General features: G+C 39.3%; 1 protein-coding gene across 1 annotated transcript; it reads right to left on the bottom strand.

Annotated features, from left to right (window-relative positions):
- Positions 1-308: 308 nt before the first annotated feature.
- On the bottom strand, positions 309-9,348 carry NUP43 (nucleoporin 43kDa; the record flags this gene model as incomplete). The annotated part of the gene is made up of 7 exons (XM_010011879.1): positions 309-742; positions 2,078-2,200; positions 3,158-3,309; positions 4,185-4,320; positions 7,797-7,974; positions 8,887-8,964; positions 9,226-9,348. Coding segments are annotated over 7 exons (1,005 nt in total), but the record flags the coding sequence as incomplete, so codon positions are not given.
- Positions 9,349-9,438: the final 90 nt, after the last annotated feature.

Genomic DNA, 9,438 nt, shown 5'->3' with positions numbered 1-9,438 from the left:
CAGCTTTAACAACTTTCCAATTCTCATGAACTGACAGAAACAGTTATGTTCCTCTAAATATATAAAAAACAGCTTAAAAAAATATCAGGTGATGAAAAAGAATTTCAAAGCACCCCATAGCCTGACCTTAGAAATAATATTTGAAAAATATCTTTACCAGGAAAAAGAAAAGATAATTTTTCTATTAAAAATCAGGGGTTTACCCTTTCTCCACTTGTATGCATGTGTGTATTATGGACATTGGTTTACAGCAAGTGTCTTGCCCTAGTGATTACTTTCCTGCTTTCCAAAATCAAGCAGGCACCAGGGAAGAAATGACAACACATTTACATATAAGTTACCCATCCTGGAGCACCAGTAATGAGCGAGAGCTGTCAGAATCCGAGGTACCTTACATTTTCTGTGCAGTACCAGGACTGCCTCTCCCCCACAGGCTGCTAACAGACTAATGAGTATCATTAAGAATGAACATGGCATTCCCCAGTAGTTCCAGGGGATCAGTACTGTAAAGGGGCACTTGAGTTGTTTCATGCAAAAAGTTGTCTGTTCACATAGATAGCCTCTGCATCAGTACCGTATACTAGGCATGGTCCTAAAATATCTAAACTATTCACAGACAAGGTCTGATTTGGAACTAAGTTGGTGATTTCCATGCGGTCTTTGGTAGGATCGTTGCTTAGCCAGGCACTTACTACAGACTGGTTAATGGTATTGTGGGAAAAATAGGCAGTACTTCTTCCTCCTGAAAGAGGAAAGACAAGATAGGAAATTAAGTTCCAATTGAGTTTATACATTCTCAGAATTTGGAGAAACATAGTAGGTATGGGACAGACATAATGGGAATATTTTACATGTAAGTCAGTTTTCAGATTAGTTGACAGATGTTGTTGTCTCTTTGGTAAATGAAGAAAAAAACAGCTTAAAAAAAGCCCATGAAGTACCTGAAGTGATTGCAGAAACCTGCTACCAGATCTGTCCTCAGAAAAGGCAAACAGGTCAGAACAGCTATGAACTCATCTCGATGAACAAACAGTGGAAGGGTCCAAGAGTTTTTCCAGCCAGAGACCAAAGCAAGAACAGACCCAAGACGAAAAGTCTGTCTGTTTATACAGTGTTTTGCTATATCTGGGGCATCAGCTTTGCTTTAGTCACGCTCCCTACCATCTCTTCTCCCTTCTTAATCTGCAGCAATTGATACACCTGGATTTGTCTTTGAATTTTTTCCACGTATTATTTTATGTTCAAACTGAAATCTCCCAGTTTGAGAACTATCATTCAGCATAAAATCAGCAAGTGGCTGAAGTGGTGCTAAAAGGGGTTTATATTTAATATACCTGAAAATATGCAGAGCGCATCTTGAGTCAGTTATCCTACTGTTTCCCTATACAGAACTGAGTTTTGAATAGCAACTTTGAGGCCAAAGGCACTAGATGACATCTGAAAGTTTCCCCACTGTTTACAGTCTGAAGTGGCAAGCAATTAAGCAGTCTCTGTGACTAGACTGTGAAAATGTGTTTCTATTAAGTCTATCTTTAGATAGCGTTTCTATTAAGTATCTTATTAAAATCCTGCCACTATACAAAGGGATCCAGTTTCATTCTTTGAAAGTTCCAATTATGACCTTGAATAGTAAATTCATAATTCTACTATCCTATTAACATATCAATTATTTTGGTATTATAACATTGGTGTACCTCCTTCAGAGACTTGGATACGTAATGTGTCATTTAGGCTGCCTTCATGTCTTTTCTATATACAGATGATTAAGTGAACATGATCCATCTTTGAAATACCAGACATGCCTCTTCACACATTGGACAGATTATAGCACATTAAAACCCCCCCACAAACAAACAAAAAAAAAACCAAACCCCAAAGCAGACCACAAAAGCTTCACACAACTGCAAGTCTTACTAGTAGTTTTCCTGAAGTACCTTTCAGGGCTTTCTTTCTAAGGAAAGAAACCAGCTTTTAATTTTCAGTATTAGGGTTGTGTTATTAATTAGGTCAAGCGAGAGTATTGACTTCATGTGGCCAACTGACAAACTGGGTGCAGACTGACTTCAAGCATCCTTACCTTGATGAAGAAAAGATGGTTTTTCAGATATGTCTGTGGAAGTATCCCAGTGCCAAAGAGATCCATCTTCAGAACACGTAAATAAGTGATCAGGGTTGGAGGGATGGAAGTGAACTTCCCACACTGGAAATATCAAACCAAAAATAAAACCCACTTCAGAACAAGTATCAAGTACTTTGTTCAGTGCACTTGTATGACATGGACATGCGCTTACAAGAACCCAGGCCCTCACCAGAACCTTCCATTCTTAAATGTGTGCGTAGGACACCTAAAACCCCATCCATAGTTAGTTACAGCAGTTTTCCTCTCCTTCCCCCAGGAGATAAAAAAACCCAACCAACCAACCAACCAAGACTATTTGCAGCATTTTCAGTACTGTGAGAATTGTTAAAGGTTAAAATCTTATCTGAATTCAGGCATTCTGAATACTTTCTCATGCGGTCTTCCCCACTGCTAAGTTTAAATCTGCACACAGCAGTGCATTCCTTCCCAGCACAGACATTATTATTTTGTGTCTACATACCACAACTATGGAAAAGATATTTAAGTCAGTAAAACGTAACACCAAGAAATATTTTTACTCCTGAAATATAATTGTGGCATCAAGTCAAGAAATTTTTAGCACAAAATGAATTGCTATCTTGCTCATATAGATACGAGGACAAGTGAGCTGTTTCAGCATTGTGGAGATACCAGATGGGGCTGTACCGTTCTCAGTTTCCCCTCCTTCCTTGTGTTCTCAAGTTTGTTAGTAACTGCATTCTTGCCTTACTATCTATAGCTGCATACCACAGCATCCATTTCTATAACTACTTACATACCTACTCTTCTGGAAACATAGCTATTCTGATGAAATGCATCTAATGACTCATGAAAGAACTGCTTATTAAGTCTAGTTTTAGTTTAGATAAGAACAGTGTCATACACAGAGAAAGAACAAACTGAAGGCAACTGGATGAAAACCCATTAAGTAGCAACAATGTGATTGTTTTCTACTGTAGCTACACCACCTAACTTTTTACAGGAATTAGAAACTTTTCTAAAGTGCCCCCTCACCCCCCCTCCATTTCAGATACTTACTTTCTGCTTCATGAGCATTTAGCAGGGACACTGGCATCGTACCCTGCCTGATGTCCCATATGCTCAGCATCCCATCCTGGCCCCCTGTGGCCACAATATGCTGCTGATTGGGATGCCTGTCCACACAGTGCAGTGGAACTCTGTCTCCTGTCCTGCAGAAGAGAAGACAAACATGAATTCTTTATTCAGCTTCTGTTTTCTCCTTCCTAATCCCTAGGAGTGTTTACAAAGAAGGTAACGGTATTGACTGCAGCTTCAATTCCTGTAGCATTTGGTCACTACAGGCTGAAGCCGCATGACATCTACTGGAAACTAGAGGTATGGCAATGACACAGAGTTCGACGAATGTCAGGTTCTGTGCCCTATGGTATACAGCCATCTTCTACACGACATCTGACAGGGATATGGGAGTGGGAAAACGTTGCATACAGATATACGTATATGTACAATATTAAGATCATTGTGAAATTCATGTTATGCTTGCAGTCTCACAACATATACTAAGAGTTACTAAGGGCACATAAAAAACCCAGGTACCTAAAGCACTGCCTATTAATAGCAATGGCAATTATTCCATAGACAATAGGATTTGAATCTAGCCCAGTTTGTTTTCTCATAATACCTTACAAGGCAAAGTTATCATTCAGATACATTTCAAATGGCAGAAACTTTATATTAGGCCTGTAGAGAAACAGAATAGTTTTGGCTTGGGTTTGGTTTTGGGGTTTCCCCTCCCATCCCTTAAAAAGGAACAAGTGTACAGGTGCAATAGTCCTTCAAGAGTTAAATCATAAAACAGGCCACCTAAATACAATGCTTAGCCACAATAGCAATTCAGTCATTAAGCAGAGTCTGCTTTTGATTATTTAAATACCAAAGAAGCTAAACCAACTTGTTTTAAAAAATATCAATCATTTATCACCCCATTGTCAAGAAGGTATCAGGAAAGCTTTACATCAGATTGTATGAAGTACCACAGGCTTCTCAGTAAATATGTAGAAAAAAGAAATAAAAATGAAGGCCTTACAAAGAAAATATTTGAGATGGCTCATTTCTTTGCTGTCTGAGGTCCCATATTTTTAACTGTCCAATTGAATTTACTGTCAAGATCTCAGTTGTGCGGAGGAAGGTCACAGCATGGAGCGTACTGCTGTCTGCATTGTCTGCAAGAGAGATGAGGAAAGCATTCAGGTAAACCTATAGACTGCTAGTCTCCGTTTAATTATGACCAAATAACTCTTTTTAGAAAACAGAAACATAGCTTCTTAAACATGGATACCACCTCTATATTTTCAGGGAGAGACAAACCAGTGTCATGGGAATTTTAAGTCTTAAGTAAAGGGTACCCTGTGAAAACAGAGCACTTGCTTCCCATATTAAGCATGACTGAGACAAATCTGTAAGAAGCTACATTTAATCAGCTCCAGTGGTTACAGAACTACTTTTTACATCAGTAAGATTTCTTTCTATAGTTCCAATTTACATGGTTTTCGTAAGAGTTTTCTTTATATGCTCTGCATCTACTGACAGGAGGCAAGCTATGGAGCTTTTCAGAATGCAGTTCTTTTGAATACAAGAAACAGGAACTCTGGCTGAGAACATTAAGCAGTTGCATACAGAAGCTTTTGTATTTACCGGCCATCTTTAGACCATTCCCAAGAACTGTCAATGTGATATCCATCTCTATCCCTAAAGCCAAACCAGAATTATGCTGTACTTGTTAATAACTAAGTAGCAAAGCTTTTTTTTTTTCAGGTCCTTCAGTCCAGTGCTTCTTTTGGACACAGTAATTTACAATGTCAAATGCTTTACAGCATGAGGTGAAACTTTTGAGGCTTTAGGAGAGAACAAAGACACCTTTTTCTTGTGTTTTCATTCTGTTACTATATATAAGCTTTTCACCTGGATTATGATGGGTAACACTGTTAAGTCTACTTTCACCTCAAGTATTTTAAGATTCTTTGTGTAAGCCCATACTGAAAACATAGGTGAATTTTTGGCTGCAAAAGATGGAAACCTTTTCGGATATTGAGACAGACAAGTTACACCGATGCCTGGTTACAGATATTTGAACTGAGTTTTCTTTTCTGCCTATTATTTAAATAAAAGCCGAGGGGAAGAAAACCACCAGAATAACCTTTAAGGAGAAAGGTTAGATTACTGAACACTGAAGTTCTAAAGGTTTTAGAATTTTTTTAACAGAATATCAACAGTGATGCATCTTTATGGCTCCAAAAGATTTTTACGTCATCTCTAACTTGGAAGATTTTTTCCTGCCGTGACTGACTATAAACATATCAACTTTGTATTATACTATTAAATCCATTAAACAGTAACAAAAATAGCAAGTTACTCCTTTACAAATATTTCATGAGGTACTAGAGTTCTATCTTCGTGGTAAAACATGCTGAGGGTTCAGCTTACCACCTGGGAAGTGTCAGGATGTCATTAAATTGGGAACCAGCACAAAGGATTGCTCACACTATAGAGCTCCATGCTGAAGAACTTGAAAGCATCTTCCAAGATGTTCTCTCTTCCCTCTCCAGGTTTTACTGTCAGTCTATAGTCAATGAATTTGTACTAGGCCCTTACACATAACTCCTGGTAAGCTTCACTTACCAGGTCCTGTTTTAATTCCTATTTTAACATTTCCTTTCCCATTTCCAAAAGGACATTTCTCAATTAATTCACACAAGATTTCTTAAATGCCAGCAAATCTCAATGCAGAGACTTACTGCAGCTAACACTGGCTGCCACAACAAAGCAAGCATTTTTACACAGTACTATCAAGTGAACACTGTGGAAATGAACAACTTGTGCCCTGCACATTACCAAATCTGGATGTAAGCATCTCAGCAATTGCTCAGACAAAAATACCCATTTTTTTGTATGGACATCTGCTTCCTGTGAGTCAGCAAAACATTCTACTCTCAAACTTGTACCAGAACACTATGTTAGTATCTGTATATAAGAAAAAAATTAAAAATAATCCTTTTAAGCTATTTCCTGTTGTTGCCCCTCAAAGGGGAAGTTACTGTGTTTTGTGTGCATGTGCTGAAAAAATCTGCCTCATGCCCTACTTTTTTTTCTTAAAGCATAGAGAGACTTCTCAAGGAGCATCAGTAAAAGACTGTATGCACTGTCATGGTTTAAGCCCAGCCGGCAACTTGGAACCACGCAGCCGCTCGCTCACTCCCCCCCTTTTCCTTCCTCCCCCCGCTCCTGGAGGGATGGGGAGGAGAATCGAAGGAATGTAACTCCCACGAGTTGAGATAACAGCTCTCCAGTAACTAAGGTATAATACAAACCACTGCTGCTACCAGTAATAATGATAAGAGGAATAACAAGGGAAAAGGACACAACCGCTCACCACCCGCCGACCGATACCCAGCCCGACCCGAGCAGCGATCTGGGCCTTCCGGGTAACTCCCCCCAGTTTCTATACTGGGCATGACGTGCTGTGGTATGGAATACCCCTTTGGCCCGTTTGGGTCAGGTGTCCTGCCTCTGCTTCCTCCTGGCTTCCCCTCCCCTCTGGCAAAGCATGAGACTGAGAAAGTCCTTGGTCAGAGTAAACATTACTGAGCAACAACTAAAACCATCGGTGTTATCAGCGTTGTTCCCAGACTGAAAGTCAAAAACACAGCACTGCACCAGCTACTAAGAAGGAGAAAAAATGACTGCTGTAGCTGAACCCAGGACATGCACTTAATAGGATTTATCTTGTGTGTGTATACAGCCATGCACACACCAGTATTCCCTCTGGAAATACCAGACAGCTTCCTCCCTTAATTGGCTTATCACTGTGTGAATCTCTTCACCCTCTGGAGGAAAGGTATTGCTTGAAGAGAAACACAGGTGCTGTGTGTCAGACTGAAGCTTCAGGGAGAAGGTCCTAGTTTAATAATGCCACTATCAAACATGGTGTTACTGGCCTTTAAATTATTTCTGCTTCTAGGGTTCATTTCCAACAGAGGCTACAAACTTGTATCCTGTTTCCACAATACCAGCATGGCAGAAGAGTTGGGAATAACCAAGTTTTGACACCTTTCAGAAACATCTTACTCCATCATTTAATCTATTATTCTAGGAAATACGGAGCTTTTTTACTGAGGGAGAAATGATCACTGTAAGCCATGATACCTGGCAGAAGAACAGGGCACAAACAGGGGTGTCTGGTCCTTGGTGTTCCCTTTAGACACAGAGAAACCGATATTTTTATATATGGACATCACGATGGTTAGTCTTAGTACAAATAGTGAATTGAAACAACCACTTCACTGACCTCCAGTTATGAAGAACTTGGAACACAGAACATCTTGAAATCTAACCGTATTTCATGTAGACTGTCATAGCATTTAACAATTCTAGATGAAACAGGCTTACAGAGAATATCAGGCTTGAAACTTCTCTCTCAGTTAAAACATTAACTTGCAAATACCTGAATTAATATAGAAATATATCTGAAATATGTTTCAAGTATCTGAAATCTGGAGGAAGCCAGGAATAATCTGGAGCAAACACGTTCAGCTTGAATATTTAATGCAATTCCCAACTGACCTTTTTTTTTTGGTGTGTTATCATTTGAGACGCTAAAACCCAAACAAATCACACTAATTTGAACAGTTATTTGACATACCTATAGTTCTTACTGCATCCTTTTGGTCAGCTCTGAAGAGGTTTATTCTACCATCTTCTCCAACAGTGACAATTTCTGGTTTGTTACAGATGACTCCGGTACATGCTGCTCCACCACAAGATGTGTCTTGGTCCACATGGTAATGGGCTTTCTCCCACCGCTGGTTGGCAGATAAAGTCTAAATAGTAACCAGACATGAAGTTCTGCTGTTAAATAATGACCCTGATAGACCAAAGCTTCCAGAACACTCAGGAAACCAGAAACAAGCACAAGGAATGCCACACTGCCTCACAGGAATGGGACTCTCCTACACAAGTAAGAGTGAGAGATCTAAATTGTCCTCAACTCCTGAGCACACAAATTTTCAATAAATTTTTGATTATTTCTTCTCTGAACCCCTTTTTCATATAAGCTAGAAATCAGAAAGAACATGATTTGTGAACTCTGAAATGCCTTTCACTAAGACATTAAGTCCTTCAGTCTCTCCCCAGGACAAGGGAAAAGAAGCAAGGCCTTTAAAAAAATACAAGTTCAAAGTTAGACTGCAAGGAATTCAGTTTATTTTAGTTAGTACATCAAACTGTTAACAGAGATCAGTCTTTATTGTGTCATTGTGAATTTATAAAGTTATTACGCATTTATTTGCGGTGATTTATAATCGGAGCAAAATACAGAGTTTACCTATCTTTCCTCACATGACACTAATGAGAGAATTCAACATGAGTCATTTAGTTCAAGAACACAAAAACTCTAATAAGGCAGGTACAAGTCCATTCATACCAGCTCCCCCAAAACACTCTAAACTCCGAATGAATGTTCTCAGTGAATGGACTATTTGGTTAGAGATATATGAAAGCAGCCATCCCACTCTAGCTGGCTTTGGAATCCGATTTATGTAGCGTGTGTGCAAGATGCCTTTTCCTTTCCTTGTGTGTATAAAGCCAAAGCTTTTTCTAACAGTCTTAAAAGAAGAATAAATAAATTATTTTGGTATGCAGATATTTCTTGCTGTAGTCATTTTGAGAAATCTTATGTTAATATCCAAGCAACCTGTATTACTCAGAACAGCAGCTTAAAGCAAGTTACTTACCTGGTTATTTTGATGATGACGGAATACAGTTACAGTTCCTGTTGATGAAGCAACCACAATTCTCTCTTGATCCAAAAACTAAAGAGAGATAGTAAGTGTGCTGTTAGTTGATGTCAGTACCAAAATGATAATTTTGACTTCAAGGTAACCTAAATTACTGGTAAATATAGTAAATAGAAAAAACAAACCCACAAGCTGATACTAGTTGGTTTTGCCCTATTTCAAAAGATGTTGGGGTTTTTTTGTCAATCTCAGCATTTTGACAACTCACTATCACTTAATTTTTCCTAAGTGACAAGGCCTTAAAAAACACAGATCTTTTCAACGCAGCTGCTTTACCTGCATGTCCATAACATCACCGTTGTGCCTGATATCACACAGCAGCTGAGGTTCTCCTTGGTACTCCCCGTTGAGGCCCGCATTCCCAAGGTCTCCAACAGACCAAATGGAGATCCTGTTATCCTGTACGGAAACACCACCACCACCAGGTTTACCGGAACGTATTTACTCTCCCACACGAAGCAGCGGGGGCTGGGGCGGTCCCACGCCCCG

The sequence above is a fragment of the Nestor notabilis genome, unplaced genomic scaffold, assembly GCF_000696875.1.
Source record: "Nestor notabilis isolate BGI_N333 unplaced genomic scaffold, ASM69687v1 scaffold33173, whole genome shotgun sequence".
Lineage (NCBI taxonomy): Eukaryota > Metazoa > Chordata > Aves > Psittaciformes > Psittacidae > Nestor > Nestor notabilis.
Note: the sequence above shows the minus strand (reverse complement) of the source record. Positions and strands in the feature narration are given on the sequence as shown.